This window comes from Pinus tabuliformis, chromosome 3_1 (assembly GCF_031772625.1).
Source record: "Pinus tabuliformis cultivar Carrire ecotype Pingquan chromosome 3_1, CPIR1, whole genome shotgun sequence".
Lineage (NCBI taxonomy): Eukaryota > Viridiplantae > Streptophyta > Pinopsida > Pinales > Pinaceae > Pinus > Pinus tabuliformis.
Genome location: NC_142301.1, coordinates 930655106 through 930671953, shown reverse-complemented (window position 1 = coordinate 930671953; position 16848 = coordinate 930655106). Strand labels below are relative to the sequence as shown.

The following is a 16848-nucleotide window of genomic DNA, read 5'->3' as shown; positions in this document are numbered from 1 at the left end:
TCTAAGCCTTACAAGATTGCATATACACTTCATTAAGAAGGAAAGGATCAAGAGGGAGTTGACAATTCCCTACAACACTTGACAATTTCTTCCTTAATCAAGAGGTAAGTACTTCATATTTTTCTCCTTTGATTATTGTTGTTTTTTCCTCAGTGAACCTCTTTACATATTCATCAATTGTGTTGAAGTTTCTAAGTCTAACAGTTAGAAACCCTCCATGTACTTTCTGATTTATTCCTTCCTACTTGTTCTGATTAATTAACAAGTTATTTACCATGTAAATACTGAAAATAAACACAAGTACATGCTCAACACATTACAGATCATCAACTGAAGGAAACAGAAACAAGCACACAAATGACACCGTTATTTTTGGACTAATGTCCCTGGAAAAAAGCCATGCAGGAAAACCGGTGCAGCTATCTGAGGGTTTGATTTATTAAGCAATTTCATAATACAATCTAGGTGCCAAATCCGACTCACCCAACAAAGAAAAATCTCAGCAGTAGTACCTCTCCTTCGGAGACAGATGCTCCGGCTGAAACCCTGGATAAACACTCTGGCAACTCCTCAGCTCCAATTTGCCCCACGAAAAACCCCAGCGTCAGCCTCTAGGGACTATGTCCGCTTCTTCTGCCCTCTGCGTCAGCTTTCGCGGCAATTCTGGCTGTTCCCGGAAGTTCAGGCTTCTGCCCTCTGCATCAGCTTTCTCGGCAGTTCCGGTAGTTCCTGGCAATTTCGGCTATTCCCGGCAGTTCCAGCTTCTGCCTTCTGCGTCAGCGATCTCGGCTACTGCGCTGATCCTCCCGGCACTATCTCTACCTCTTCTTCTTCTGTATTCACTGCCCCTCAGCTGCAACTCCAAATCACTCTCTCAACTTACTCATCAAACCTAGCCCCAGAAAGTCGAAATTTTGTTCTCTTGGTGTGTGTTCTCCAAGTGACCCTCAAGCCTCCTCTTATACTTTTCTCATTGACAATTCAACGGCTGAGATTAAGTCCCTAATCAACGACTAAGATTAGATCTAGCTTGATCCATGCCTTTTGGACTATCTAACACAGTTTTATATTAATTCACATTAATATTTTATTTTCCCTAAGTTTAGACTTAGGGAGTCCATTAAAAATATTAATTATTTTAATATCTCCCAAACTATTTAAAATCTGCCCAAACCCTTTCTGGGTATTGGAGATCTCATGTACCTTAGACTCTCCACCAATTTTCGTGGCTAGAGCACATCCGATGCTGCCCCAAATCAACACTCCCTCTTAGCGAAGATTGTGCTCTAGTAATACTCCTCACTAAGCATCACTCTGATCATCCGACATCAGTCCCTGTGCTGATGCTAGGCTTGTTGCCCAACATCCTCTGCACTGCTGCATCCTGTACTGCTACCCATGGCCCTGCCACTGCCACTATTGCCATCCGTATTGCAACTCCCTCTGCATCCGTGTTGCTACCCATGGCTCTGCCAGTGCTAACTATTGCACTGCAACTCAATTATTGAGAAGTAAGTAACTGATCTCCCAACTCTAACGTCTCTGTCAAGCTAGAGACACTCTCGATGTTGAAGCTCCTTCTGTCACTGACAAGAGCTCCCTCTCTGACCTCTGCACTGCAGCAACAACTCCCTACATCTATCACCATTGCACACCTCTCTGTGCCATCCTGCACTAGTGCAACACTCTCGTGCCTTTCGAACTGTTGCAGCTTGCTAGCCTCGCGCTGTCATGGGAATCCTACATTGTAGCTCTCTCTACCGCTCCATCCTCATCCATCACTACCGACATCCGCCAGTCCTGCTGCTACTCTTCGAGGCTCCCGTAGCCAAGTATAATCCAAGAGGTTGGGTACCTCGAGGATCCTGCCCCTCATCTTCTGTAGTCCTCTTGACTACAGCTCAATGTCTCCCCACTTTCGCTCAAGTGGTGTGTGTGCACTCATGGCATAGTCATCATCTGTCTCCACTTCCTTCTCTACCCTTGCTGGTGCTGCCTTGGTCTCGGAAGCCTCTCCCTTGCTCTTCTTCCTCGGACACTGGGTCGCATAATGACCCAACTCCCCACAGTGGAAGCATTTGACCTTGGAGAGGTCCTTCTTCTTCCGCTTTTCTTGCTTACCCTCAGATGCTAGGGCAGCATCCACCTCCTCCTCCTTCTTGATTCTGATCCCCTTGCTGCTGCTTCTCGTCTTGGTCACCCTCTTGATCTCTTCTTGGCGAAGAGCCACCCACATTTCCTCCCAATCTGGAAGGGTTGCCCTGCCCAATATGCTCTGGACAAACACCTCCCAGTCTTCTGAGACTGCATTCAAGGTTGTTCTCACCATCAACTCTGGATCTAGTGTGGCCCCTATGGAAGTCAGCTGATCTCGGATCTCCTTCAATCGAACGAGGAAGGTGTCGATCTGTTCTCCCTTCTACATCTGGTATGACCGCAGCTGATTTTCTAGGAGCATCTTCCTCTGCACGGAAGTATGCTGATACAACTTGTTCAGGGCCTCCCACATCTCCTGTGCCGTATTCTTCTCAGCAATATGTGGTACTATATGATCCTTGACCCCGTCAAGAATGATACTCTTGGCCCTCGCCATTGCTTCCTCATACCTATCATTGTCAGCTGGGTCAACTGGGACCGCTATCATCTTCAAGGCGAAGTGCTGGACACAATTTCTGTCAAGTACGGATAAGATTGTGGCCTTCCAGACTACGAAATTTGAGGCTCCGTCCAATCTGTCCTGGTCTCTTATTCCGTGTAGTGCCATTCCACTACTCTTCTACTTCCCTCTTGGAAGTTCTCAATGTGAATCCCTCTGAGCCTCGATTTCCCTCCTAGAAATCCTTCTATTGATGTCGAGATGCCCCCTACTCTGATCATCTGTGCAACCACACCACTGATCCGGATTTCTCGACTAGAAACCCTCGATAGCAACTCCCTCCTCCTTGGCCTTGCCCTGTTAGGTATTGTTCTGACAATAGTACCCCACCAGCTCCACTCTGCAACTTATCCACAACCTCCTAAACCCCAGCAACCTAAAGGTGAGAGCTCCTAGGCTCTGCGCAGTCCCAACACCAGCAAACTAGCTCCCTAAGCCAACTGCGTCAGCCCTCCTGGCCTTTGTGTGCCTCTGCATGACCTTGTGTTTGCCTCCCTCAGCCTCTGCGCAGCCTCTTCTTGGCCCGAACTTGATGACGTAGGCACTGCATCACCCCTTCCTTGTTGTTTTGCTGCTAGGAACAACTTTTGTCACTCGGGACAACTGTTTTCTGCTGCTGCTGCTCTGTTCGGTTGATGTCCTCAGTTCTCCTGTGATCTGCAACCACCCTCTAATACCATGTTGAAGTTTCTAAGTCTAACAGTTAGAAACCCTCCTTGTACTTTTTGATTTATTCCTTCCTACTTGTTCTATTTAGTTAACAAGTTATTTACCATGTAAATACTAAAAATAAACACAAGTACATGCTCAACACATTACAGATCATCAACTAAAGGAAACAGAAACAAGCACACAAATGACACCGTTATTTTTGGACTAATGTCCCCGGAAAAACCCAATGCGGGAAAACCGGTGCAACTATCTGAGGGTTTGATTTATTAAGTAGTTTCAGAATACAATCTGGGTGCCAAATCTGGCTCACCCAACAAAGAAAAATATCGGCAGTAGTACCTCTCCTTCAGAGACAGATGCTCCGGCTGAAACCCCGGATAAACACTCTAGCAACTCCTCAGCTTCAATCTACTCCATGAAAAACCCTAGCGTCAGCCTCTAGGGACTGGGTCAGCCTCTTCTGCCCTCTGCGTCAGCTTTCCTGGCAGTTCCGACAGTTCCCAGCAGTTCCGGCTATTCCCAGAAGTTCAGGCTTCTACCCTCTGCGTCAGCTTTCCCGGTAGTTCCGACTTCTACCCTCTGCGTCAGCTTTCCCGGCTGTTCCGACTGTTCCCAACAGTTCCCGGCAGTCGCCCTCTGCGTCAGCTTTCCCGAGTGCTGCACCGATCCTCCCGGCACTATCTCAGCCTCTCTACTTTTGTATTCACTGCCCCTCAGCTACAACTCCAGATCACTCTCTCAACTTTCTCAGCTAACCCAGCCCCAGAAAGTCGAAATCTTGATCTCTTGATGTGTGTTCTTGAAGTGACCCTCAAGCCTCCTCTTATACTTTTCTCGTTGACAATTCAACGGCCGAGCTTAAGTCCCTAATCAACGGCTAAGATTAGATCTGGCTTGATCCATGCCTTTTGGACCATTCTAACACAGTTTTATATTAATTCACATTAATATTTTATTTTCCTTAAGTTTAGACTTAGGGACTCCATTAAAAATATTAATTATTTTAATATCTCCCAAACTGTTTAGAATCAGCCCAAACCCCTTTTGGGTATTGGAGATCTCATGTGCCTTAGCCTTTCTACCAATTTTCGTGGTTAGAGCACATCCGATGCTACCCCAAATCAACAAATTGTTCAATTGAGATACAAAGTACAATGAAAATAAGATAATCACATGATGCCTCTTAGAGCTAACCCAAGTCAATTCACAACTACATTTGTAAATAGAATGAGATAAGTCCAAGAGAGTTGTTATCATATCACTGTCACATACAATATCACATCTGCCATCTGTCGTGTAATCATTGTCATGAAGGGTATTGTCATATCTATGTCACTGTCAATCCAACAAGGTCAATGTCATAACAAATAGGGTCACTATAGATCACTGTCATTATATAACTTAGTAACAAAGTCACTGTAATTATGGAGCATGGTCAGTGCCATAATGAAGCAAGGTCATTGTATCACAATTTTTGTCACAAGTATATCATTGTCACTGCTATATATCAGAGACCACTTGTGTCACTATTAACAAGGTTGTATATTGACTCATGTAATGTAGATCACTATCCATTGAGATATATTGTTCACAGTCTCACATTAAAGTTACTTTCCATAATAGAGAGATATGAGTCACGGGTATACTGTGAAATTTTCACTCTATTGCAATAACTAGAAATTATTCTTCTAACTAAATATTATTATGTGTAGTTTCTTTGTGATTACGACAAACAACGAATAAAATCACAACTGCAATTTTCACCAAAAATAAATACAGTGCGGAAATAAATTTGGAACTAAGAAAATAGAGCACACACAATAAAAATGACACTGTTGCTTTTGGACAAAAGTCCCTGGAAAAACCCAATGTGGGAAAACCGGTGTAACAAATGAGGGTTGTGTTATTATTATTCAGTAGCAAAATCAGAGTACAAAATATCTAGATGCCAAACTGGCAATCCTATCCTGAGAAATCACTGGCAAAATTACTAAGGGGATCTTTCCCTTCTCTGCAAGCAATCCAGCAACAATATTGCCACTCGAACTTGCTATCCAAGAACCCCTGCACAAGCCTCTGCACAAATGTTGCACAGTCCCTCACATGCACTCCCCAGAGCTGCCTCTGATTCAGATGTCCTGCCTATTGCTGCCTCTGATTCAGATGTCCTGCCTATTGTTGCCTCTGGAGTGATTCTCCAACCCTCTAGAAAATTATCTTGGCCTCTAACACCTTAATCGACCTCCTCTTCAACTGAATCAAATTGCCTCCTTGAGGCTCTATGCAAGCCCTTGCACAGCCTCCTGTGGAATAACTCGGCTTTTCTCACTGATTCTTCTAGTACTAGAAAACTCCACCAGATCACCCTATTGCTACTCCTCACTCTCTGCTACTGATCTCTAACTCGAATTCTCTTCTCGATTGAATCTCTGCTCTCTAGTTAATTCGATCTGCCTAGAGCACCCACTCGCTCTATGTGTCTTCTCCATCCCCATCGCCCCGCGCTTATAATCTATTGTTGGTGAACCAACAACCATGATTAGATCTCCATCAACGGCTCACATCATCTCAAGTTCGATCTATGTAAGTTTTTAGAACATTCTCTATCTTTCTCGATTAATTGTTGTTAATGAATCAATTTTCCTAAGTTAGACATAGGCATTTTTTAATTATTGAACAATTACCTTAATTGAGTTGTCTCTAGGTGTTTTCTCCATTGACCTTTTCAAGGTTTGGAGATCTCATGTTCTTTAGCCTCTTAGACACAAGTCAAGACTAGAGTCTAGAACACATGCTCGATGCTCCAAAAACTAACACACTCTCTTAGTAAGGAAGGAATTATGTCTTTCTCCCATAACATCTTCTCTCACACTACTAATGTTTGACATTTGTGACAACCTGCCACTGCCCACCAAGCTATTGTGCATAGCCTGATTCGTCTGCCTACTTTGTAGCTGAACCATCCTACATTTGTGTTGTTGTTGACACTACATTGTGCCACTTGCATTGTTGCCAACACTACTTGTGTTGCATCTAATCTCATGTTGCTACTACTTTTGCAACTGAAAACTAAACTTTGAACCAACTATGTTCCTGGACTGGCTCTACATCTATCTCTTGAGTCTCTAACTACAACTAGCCTTTGCACTATCCACTGAGTATTTGTTTGTGCCTTGACTAGTTTTGTGCCCCACAATATCTGACTACAACTAGTTCTGCAACTGTCCCTCAAGATCTAACTGCACCATATGACATTGATCCACCTGCTACTAAATATTGTGGGCCCCCGTAGCAAGGGTAATGATCTATGAGGAATCACTTGTCCAAAGCCATGCCCCTTGGATCCTGCCCATAATCTTTGCAACTCTAGTAATTAGAGTTCAAGATTTCCCCACCTCTTTCTTAGAGGTATTGCTGCATACAAAGCGAATTCATCCTCCAACCTGTTGGGCAAATTATAGATCTTCGCCGAAGTTGTTGCTTGCTCCTGCTTCTCCTTCTTGTCCTACTTCTTCTTGGGACACTAGGTACTATGGTGACCAAACTCACCACATCTGAAGTGTTAAATCTGAAAATTCTATGCAGAAACTTACAAATTCTATGCAGAAACTTGAAAGTTCTATTCACAATGAATGTACTTTGCAGAAAATTGAATGTTCTATGTTGGGACTTGAAAGTACTTTGCAGAAAACTAAATGTTCTATGTTGTTACAATTACTTAGAATACAGCTTTCTTCTTAAAAGCTTTTCAAATCAACAATTGTAGATAGAACATAAACTTAAGGATCATATGAAGACAGTGAAGCACAAATATGAGACACTGAGATTTAGGTCCAATGACCAAGGAAATGTTGATTTGGGGTAGCATCGGATGTGCTCTAGCCATGAAAATTGGTGGAGAGCCTAAAGCACATGAGATCTCCATGGCCCAGAAATGGTTTGGGGAAATTCCAACCGGTTAGAGAGAATATTTTTAATGGTTCTCTAAGTCTAAACTTAGGAAAATAAAAATATTAATGGGTATTAATATAAAATTGGATGAGAATGTTCTAAAAGACATGGATCAAACCAAATCTAATCTTACCCGATGATTAGAGATTTAATCTCAGTCGTTGAAGACTCAACAGAAAAAGTATAAGAGAAGGCTTGAGGGTTAGTTGGAGATACACCAAGGTTGATCAGTGAGTTTGATTTTTTGGAGCGGCGTTTGCTGAGAAAATTCGAACAAGTGATCTGAGTTGCAGCAAGGCGCAGAGAGTACATAGCAGAGAGGCAGAGATAGTACCGAAGGACCAGCGCAGAGGCAGAGGAGGCTACGTAGAGCCAGCAAGAGCCACGCAAAGGGCCAGAGTGACTGCGCAGAGGCTAGCAGGGCCTACATGGGTGACGCAGAAGGCCAGAGAGCTAGTGCACAGCAGCAAAAGGCTGGCGCAGGGGGTTTAGAGTGACGCAGAGGCCAGGAGGGCTGACACAGAGCCTCATAAAAGCGTTGGTGAGATTTTCGTGGAGCAGACTTACCGAATATCTGCTTCCGAAGAGAGGTATTACTGCCAGATAGATATCTCTATTGGGTGAGCTAGTTTGGCACCCTAGTTGTACTCAAGAAAGCTGCTTAATAATAAAACCCTTGTGTGTTTGTCTGTTATTTTCAGTTGATGATCTGTAGATGAGTTGAGACTGCATTTGTGTTTATTTCAGTATTTATATAGCTAAATAACTTGTTAAAAAAATAAACAAGTAGGTGAAATAAACAAGATACTGCAGTAGGAATTTCTGATGTGTTAGATTCATAAAAATCAACAGGAAAAGCCCCTCAAGGGGGAAAACCCAATTGATTCTTCTTCTATTAGAGTTCTTCCATTGTTCAGCAAAGTACAGAGAGAGAGAGAATGAGAATGAATAAAGTCACCAATCTCTGATGAACTTGCAGCTGAAGTGCTCTTGCTCTTTGATTGAAGATCTCCTCTTTCTTTTGATCTGATATCCCATCTGGAATGTTTTATGTTATCCTATTTATTTTGAACATTGAGTTTATGAACCAAGTTATTTAATCCATATTTAGTAAATGAACCCTGTTTATTTCGAAAAAAAAGATCCCAATGTAGTGTGATCATCAAAGATGCACTGCCCTATTCATCTATAAAGCACTACACCATACATAGATACTTCCTAGAAATAGATTCATCAAAGCATATAATTAGTATAATAGCTCAAGCTCATCAGTAACTACTTTCAGCCTGAAAATGGTGTATGATATAAGCAACTTGTAAGTCACAAGTATGAGGATACTTCAACATCAAAGAGATAGAAAACACTAGCCATTTGCAAATATATCTCTCGTATCATTTTCTTCTCAACATGTTCTCAGTCTTAATTATTATGAGAGTACATGCCAACTCAAGATTAGTGGAGCTTCAACTACTTTGTTTGATCAACCATGCTATTTCTCTTTTGTAATTCACATATAAACTTTAGTTATTATTTATGTCTAGTTATGCTTTCCTTTTCTTTTCTTCTTTTTCCTTTTGCTTCATTTTGTATTGAAGAAACATTAATCAATCCCAATGATTTATTCGTACTCATAGCTTTCTAGAATGTCATCAAAAACATCTGGTTACTGATGGACATTAGAAGTAATGTCATGGCATTTTATTTTATTTATGAGATGCTAAGTCACCTGACATGGGGATTCGGGATTCGTAGGATTCGGGATTCGTGGTGTCAGATTCGGACACGTTGACCCCCCGGAACAGGACACGTAGGATTCGTTATATATTATTTTATTAAAATATATATATATAGATATATATATATATATAGATATATATATATATATAGATATATATATATTTAAAAATATATATATATATATTAAAAATTAATAATTAATAATTATATATATATATATTGTTGACTGTAAAATTCCCTTTCCTTCAGTTTTCATAAATTTCAACAATTTCTGGGTTTGTGTTAAAGTTTGTAGAATGATATAAGCACGATTAAGCAAGAACAGTAATAACTAGAATTCTGGAACTTTCACAATTGTGAGAATTACATTTCAGTTGGGTTTATAAATGAAGGAACAGTGGAACCTGATTTGTGGCATGAAATATATATCAGTTTCTATCGTTGATGATGTGAAAACCCGTCCTTCTTCAGCATTCTGAACTCAGCAAAAGGTGGCAAGGATCGACCCGCTTCAGCGCACTGTGTACTTTGATCAAAAGAGTCTTGCTACAACATTAATACACTCAAATCATGATGCCTTCCAGGAATAATAACCTCAAGCTTGAATCTTTGCTGGATTTGTATGTGATGTGTTTCTTCTTTGACTTGACAGTGAATACGCTTAGCACCAGTCTCAGATTTGGCCCACAAAGAGTCGTATGGCAATCTGTCACAAGAGACAGATTTCATGTTCCTTGCAATCTTTAATTTGGGCACTTCAAATTGTTAATGTGGTCCTTTGCAAATAATAGTCAACCCCTTCACCGTTCTTTTATGGTTGATAGTAAATACTTCACATCCATGACAGTGTTAATCTTGTCCAATCACTAATATGATCCCGCAGACTTGGCAAATACCCCGGCTCACCTTATTGCTCACACCAATGCACATATCAATGCTTTTGAACAATGAATTCAGTGTCGCTGTAGACAAATTTTGGGTTTATTTTTCTATTTTTTCTTTTGACAGAAGCTCAAATTGGCCTGCGCCTTTCCCCACATGCATTTCCAATCAAATCCTTTTGTGGTTAAACGATTGGTGTAAATTTTGTCTCATGACAGTGTGCGCTAACCAAAATGAAATTCAACGATATACTCGCCGTCAACAAATTCGGCCCTGTGGCCTCTCGCAACCGCTTTTTCCACAACCGGCTTCGGTCTGTGCAAAACTTGATTTCTAATTTGCACGACTTTCCTTCATCGTTGCAATGACGGTAGGTTCGGTGACACAGCCGCCACCCAATTCCGCCTGACACGATGTCAAAAATCGTGACACGCTGGTGAATTTCGTGACATGCTTGGGATTCGACGTGTCATAATAGGATTCGACATGTCATGTTTTTTGGACACGATTTTCGGGCGAATCGTGTCCGACACGCTGGATTTAGATTCGTGGACCCTATATAACGAATCCGGTTACTTAGATGAGATGTCAAAATAATTATTGAAATAACAATTGTGAAACACAATTCGCCCCAAAACAAAACTTGATAGAATTGACTAATTGAGGCACCACATGGAGTAATTCAATTTATTTGTGTCAGTAGTTGCACAAGATAAAAAGTTCCTTTCATTTCATTTATATTGTACTACTATCAATTAGACTATTACATTGATCAGAAATGAAATGGTTGGGTTGTCTATTAATCTCTTTAAATAACTTGCAATTTTCTGTTATAACTTGTCCTGAGATAGGAACCTACTTCTCTTTTATTAATAAATGAATGGCAACAAATATGGGTCTTAGGAATAAGCTATTATCAGTTGCATGAATCAAACACATAAATTGATAGAATGGATTCCTCAAGGATAATGTGTGAATTAGAGGTAATTATTTTGTCATGATATCCAATGTAGACGGAAAGAAAATATAATATAAAAGCATCTCTTAGAGATTAATGAAATGGTAGTCCTAGGGAAGTAAGCGTACCTCATCTTCCCAGAACAATAGTACATTCTTTGGGAAAAGGGGCGCCAAATAATACAAAACCTGCAATTAAACTTCAACTGAATCAGAAAATAGACAGCCTAATATCTAACTTAAGCACGCAAATTTAAGATCTTGCTTGAAATTGTTAGCTATGACAGAAAGTACATATCCTTTTTCGTGCATATGGTTTCACCATTTCAATAAGACTATAGCACGGTTGAAAAACTCAATTATCCTAAAAATCAAATTTCATGGCGTGAATTATGAAGAATTTTATCATAAACCATTACGTCTATATCACTTAGTATGTTCCTACAATTGAATAGGGTTATCATAGCCTTCAAAACAGGCATCACCCAAATGTTGATTCAAAGCAGCACTTACTGTTATTATCTATCATGCTCAATACATTTACATAAATTTAACCAGATAATTAAGACAATAAACAGTTCAAATTGGAGGCTAACTAATAATCGCAGTTTACTTCAATGAAAGTTTCCACAAAGTGAACAACCATAATGATATTCCCACATCATGTTAGTGTTACTCTAATCTAAAGCTTTATTTATAATCTTAAATTTTGCACAATTGCACTAAATATTTACATTGTACAACAAAATTCATTTCCCCTTTTAAAATAAGCAAATATTGTAGTCCAATTCAGTAGAGCCTAAACAGTTCCCCCTCTAAACTAGGAAAATATTGTAGTCAAATTCAGTGGAGCCTCAACAGCTTTCCCATCCGATTATCTAGAAACATACCTATTCATTGGAAAAAGAAAAGAAACACTGAACAAAATGAATTGTATAACCAGAATGTGGAAAATCCAACACTACCAACACCTAGATACAAAAGAACAAATCTAAAAGACAAGTAAGCAAATTTATTAATGCCCAACTGATGAACACAAAAGTAGGTCAGGGACTGAAGAAGAGTATAGTCAGTATGACTACAATGTGGGACTACAAGCACATCTCATAAAAAATTGCTAAAAATAACATATAGAGAGAAAGAAACCAGTTGTAATGCTGTCACAACACATATATAAGAGATCATGGTATAATACAAAATACTCAATAGACTGGCACAATACAAAATAATAATGGCCTGCTAAAAAGGAATGAGTGAGTGAGATAGTAACGTCTAAATTGTCATCTATGGACCTTATTTCCCTTTTTCCTCTCAAGATAATGTGTTATTCACTTATTTATAAATTATATTATATATATATATATATATGACGTTTCGGTCAACATTTCCATTTTTGGGAGGTGATGTTTCTAAATGTACCCGTTTCGGAAACTCTGAAACGTTTCAACGCTTCGTGCAACTTAGTGAGCAGCATATGCAATATTAAACTAGATAGCCTTTAGAATTTATTTTCAACAAATTAGGGCACAAACAAGCATAATCTAGAAGTTGCAATTCCATACATTAGACAATTCAAAATAATAATCTTCAACAATAGGCACTTACAAGATAACATGTAGTATATCCATCCATTAGACCAAGAAATAGCTCCAAAGAATGTCAAAATCAGCTTCCATACATCAAAATGCATCCAAGTATCTCCAAAATCACCCAGAAGAAGAAAGTGTGAATTCTCTAAGCAGTCTGAAATTTACAAGTTTGATGATGATGAGAGATTGAAATGATCTCTCTCCAATTTATACATGTTCAATGATCTCTAATTTTAGCCTAAAGCCCCTCAAGTTGTAAAATAATCTGCAAATACTAAGTGGGGTTACAATCCAACCTCATAGCCAATGTAAAAGCCATAACAATTAACCCACAAAGAGGCTGAAATGTTGACATCATGCATGTGTAGGCCCTTCTAGGGCATGCGTCGGGCTCCTCCAATGCCAAATTGAGTGTAGAGAGCTCCAAAAATTAGGATCTAGGGGTTGGCCCCTAAATCTCCATGCAAATCATCTTGCAGACCCCAGTTTTTTGTTTGGGGCACAAAATGGCTCTCATGGGTCTCCTAGTGATAGAATAGCATGGTTATGCTCCATCTTTGAGGGCTCAAAGGATGGTGTTAGCCCTCCCATGTCTCAAGGGGTGAGACAAGACTCACCTAGGCCTCGGATTAGCTATCAAACCATGTGTACGCTGCTAAGCTAACTAGCACACGCTAGTCCATGTGCATAACCTCATGAATAATGTGGGACAAACTGCAAATTGTTGGGGGTGTTGTAGGTGCCCATGGAATGAAATGATGCTCTGCAAGCGATAGGAGTTCCACGGCTCTCAACGCTTCACCTGTAGGGTGTCATAATGCTCCTCTAGTGGACTTGGGCCCCAGTTATGTTGCCCAGCCCATGATGAAAACCACGTGACCATCACACATAATGTCGAGTGATGCATCTTCACCATCAGGTACAATAATCATTAGTGCATCTAAGTGGAACAAGCTTGTTAGTCAAGGGAAAATTAACACATCCTATGGGGCTCCCCTTCCAAATTTAGGGCTTTGATCACGTAATAGGGTTACCGCGTAACCTCCCTAGGTATGAGTTGTTGATTTATGGTAGAGCATCAGATGTGCTCTAAGTCTCAAATTTTGCAGGGAGGCTTGGGCACATGTATTCCAAAGAACTCAGAAAGCGTTTTGGGAAATTCCACCCAAAGATAGTTTTATTAAAATAATTAATTATTTTAACGGGACCCTAATTCTAAACTTAGGAAATTAAATAATTAATGGGTATTTATCAAATTGTGGGCGTAACCTCCAGAAGAAGACAAGGATAAAACAGAAATGATCTTAGCCATTGATTAGCTTCTAATCTGGGTCGTTGAATGTCAACTAGAAGACACACCGAGAGTTGATCAGTCAAATCGAATTGTTGAGCTAGAGAGCAGAGCAGTGATTTCGTGGTAATCACGCAAAGAGGGGCAGAGATAGTTTTGGCTAGAGAATCTTCTCTGGAGACAAGAATACTTAGCAAAGGCAAAGAAAGACACAGAGGAGGCAGCGTAGTGCCCAGTGAAGGTGATGCAGAGCCAAGAAGGCTCACGCAAAGCAGCGCAGTGCCTTCCAAGTAGAAGTCTGAAATTTTGCTGGGGGTTTGACATTCTGAGCCGGGAGGGCTGAAGTCAAAGCTCCTGAGAGAAAATCAATCCAATAGAGAGATGACGCAATGCCTCAAAGGCAATGACGCAGGCCCACGCAGTGACTGCATAGAAGCAGCGCAAAGGTAGTCGAGGACTCGTTGGTTCAGTTGTCGAATCAACCGAGACTTGCAGTGTAGGGTGAGGTAATCTCACTAATTTCTTCTGTTGAGTGATATTCTCTATATTGGATTGCCAGCAAGGCATCCAGAGGTTGTATTCAGAAATAACTTCTACTTAATAATAAAAACCCTCAGATCTATTGCACCGTTTTCCCACATTGGGTTTTTCCGAGGACATTTGTCCAAAAAAAATGGTTTCATTGTGTTGTATTTTCTTTCTTGCTCATTTTCTTGTTTCTGTATTATATCAAATTAAGTGAAGGTTGCAATGTATGTATTTCGATATTTGTCATAGGAAACTACAAGTAATTTGTTTAAAGGAATCTAACAAATAGGAGAAATATCATCATTTGTTGAAGTAGGGATTTCAGTTTAGGAATTTTCACATGAGTGACTAATAGATAACCCTATTAAGTGGTCCCAGTCCCTAACTTGAGAGACATGTCCTTGATACATCCTTCAATCAGGTGGCATGTGAATAATGATGGAACGGGAGGGGGATAAAGGGGTCTCGGGGCCAAATGTCATGGTCAAATTGGTAGCAATGATGAGGAGATCCACATTCTTGGCATATAGATGTGATGAGGGAGCAATCGTGGATGCATGAGTTACCTCGGTGTTTGTTTTTCCACCCCTATTATTGTCTTTTTGCTTTTCTTGATTTTTCTTTGTATTATTGCTCGAAGCTCTAGGAAATGAGAGCATGTCCTGAAATATGTGTAGCAGTGGATTACCCACTTCAAGTTTTGGAAAATGTAACTAGTTTCGGTCTTCATAACTACCATTGTACTCATATCATTATGTATATCTTATATTACAAGAAAAAAAAAGAAAAATATTATTTTTGAGCATGGGTTTCACGCTCCATTTTGATGGTCATCTAGGTCAAGCATGTTCTTCATTCTTCTAGGGTTTTCGTGTCAAAAGAATATTTTTCTTGAATCAAAAGAGTCCTTATCATTTGTATAAGACCCTATTGGGAAAGTTGTAACATGTAAAAGATATCGATTTTGAGTCTAGAAAGTTCTACAAGCCTCCTAGCACAAGTCAGCCCTGCCATCAAGAAGTCGGCCTAAAGGAGGGTATTTGAATCCCTCATATGTATGTGAATAGAAGCATCATCGACCTCATTTACCACCAATTCAATCTCTCTCAACAAGAAGTTTGATCAGAAGATGGGAACAAAAAGCTAGAGCGAAGCTCTAGGAAGCAAGAAGAAACCAAGAAGAAGAAAGAAAGTTTGTTTTTGGGCCATTTTTCTCTCACACGTGCAAAAAGGCTAAGGACAGCTATTACAAGGCCGAAGATGAAGGCCAAAGTTGGGGTCGAAGTTGAAGCTGAAAATTGGTTGAAGCAGGATTGACTCTTGTTGTCTGGGTTGACTTTGTGCTTAGAGGAGGACTTCGTCCAGGGTTTTGGGTCTTGGTCTTCTCATTTGAAGCAGATTCTATAAGAGAAGAAATTTTCTAGGTTTCCACCTTAGAGGGGTTTTGCCCTAGCTTGGAGCTTGATTTTTGTGTGCATTGTCTCTACTGATTTTTCACTTGATAATTGTTTGATGAAAATATCTAATAAAGAAACATAAGAAGATAAATAAAGTTCACAAGCAATTATTAAGGTTAAGGAGAATTTGAATTAATAGTTGCCCCAATGCATTCTCCAACATGGTATTAGAGCTAAGGTGAACAAGAGAAGGCAGTTGAAGGATCATGTTGATGAATTTGTCAAAAGGAATCATTTGCAGAAGGACACAAGTAAAAAGGAAAGAAGACTTATTCATCTAGATGTGAAAATTTCAAACTGGAATCCTATTGCAACAACTGGAAATTCTTCTCCTAATTGTTAATTTAATTTAACAATTTATTTGTTGTTTGCTACGGGAAATATTGAATAAACCACACTGCAATCTACACAAATAAAACTGTGAAAGAATAAACTCTGGAAGAAATGCTAGCACACACATAAAAATGACACAGTTATTATTGGAAAAAAGTCCCCGAAAAAAACGAACTTGGGAAAACCAGTGTAGTAGATGAGGTTTTTAATATTATACAACAGTGAAAATCTGAGTACAATCTGGATGCCTAAAACTGGCAATCCACAGAAAGAAAATCCGCACAAAATACTGAAGGGAAATTCCCTTCTCCCACAGGTAATATTTGGCACGACTTGCCTTCAGAAAACTAGTCGTCCAAACCCCCAAGCGTGAGCCTCTTTTGCGTTGCCTCTATGTTGTCCCCCACACGTGTAGCTTGAAACTACCTCTGATTAAGTTGTTCAATGAAGTTGTTCCACCTCCAGCTGCTGAGGAAATCGTCTCTCCGACCTTCTGGAACCTCTGCCCGGCATCTGGAACTGAGAACGACTTTTCTCACTAGCAAATCGATCTTCCTTGCTAAAGCTACTACGCAAAGCCTCTGCGTTGCCTCTATGGGATAACTTGGCCCTCTTGTTGCTGCCTCTCCGATTCTGGAAATCTTTCCTCTGGACTCACTGTCTTTGCCCCTCTCACACTACTTCAATCTCTATTTCTCTCTACGGCAACCGACTGTTGCTACTATGGAAATCTATCTGCTCAGAAATCGAACCTCTCAAGAGTGTTCTCCATCACCACATTGATCTCCTCTTATA

At 40.2% G+C, this 16848-nt stretch overlaps 1 protein-coding gene across 5 annotated transcripts in view; it reads right to left on the bottom strand.

Annotated features, from left to right (window-relative positions):
* LOC149190806 (ARM repeat superfamily protein) overlaps positions 1 to 16848 on the bottom strand; it is a 500919-nt gene that overhangs the window by 303490 nt on the left and 180581 nt on the right. For all 5 annotated transcript variants that reach the window (XM_089412272.1, XM_089412273.1, XM_089412269.1 and 2 more), the window contains one exon: positions 10985 to 11044. In XM_089412272.1, the coding sequence (XP_089268398.1) occupies positions 10985 to 11044 (60 nt within the window). The remainder of the gene's footprint in view (positions 1 to 10984; positions 11045 to 16848) is intronic.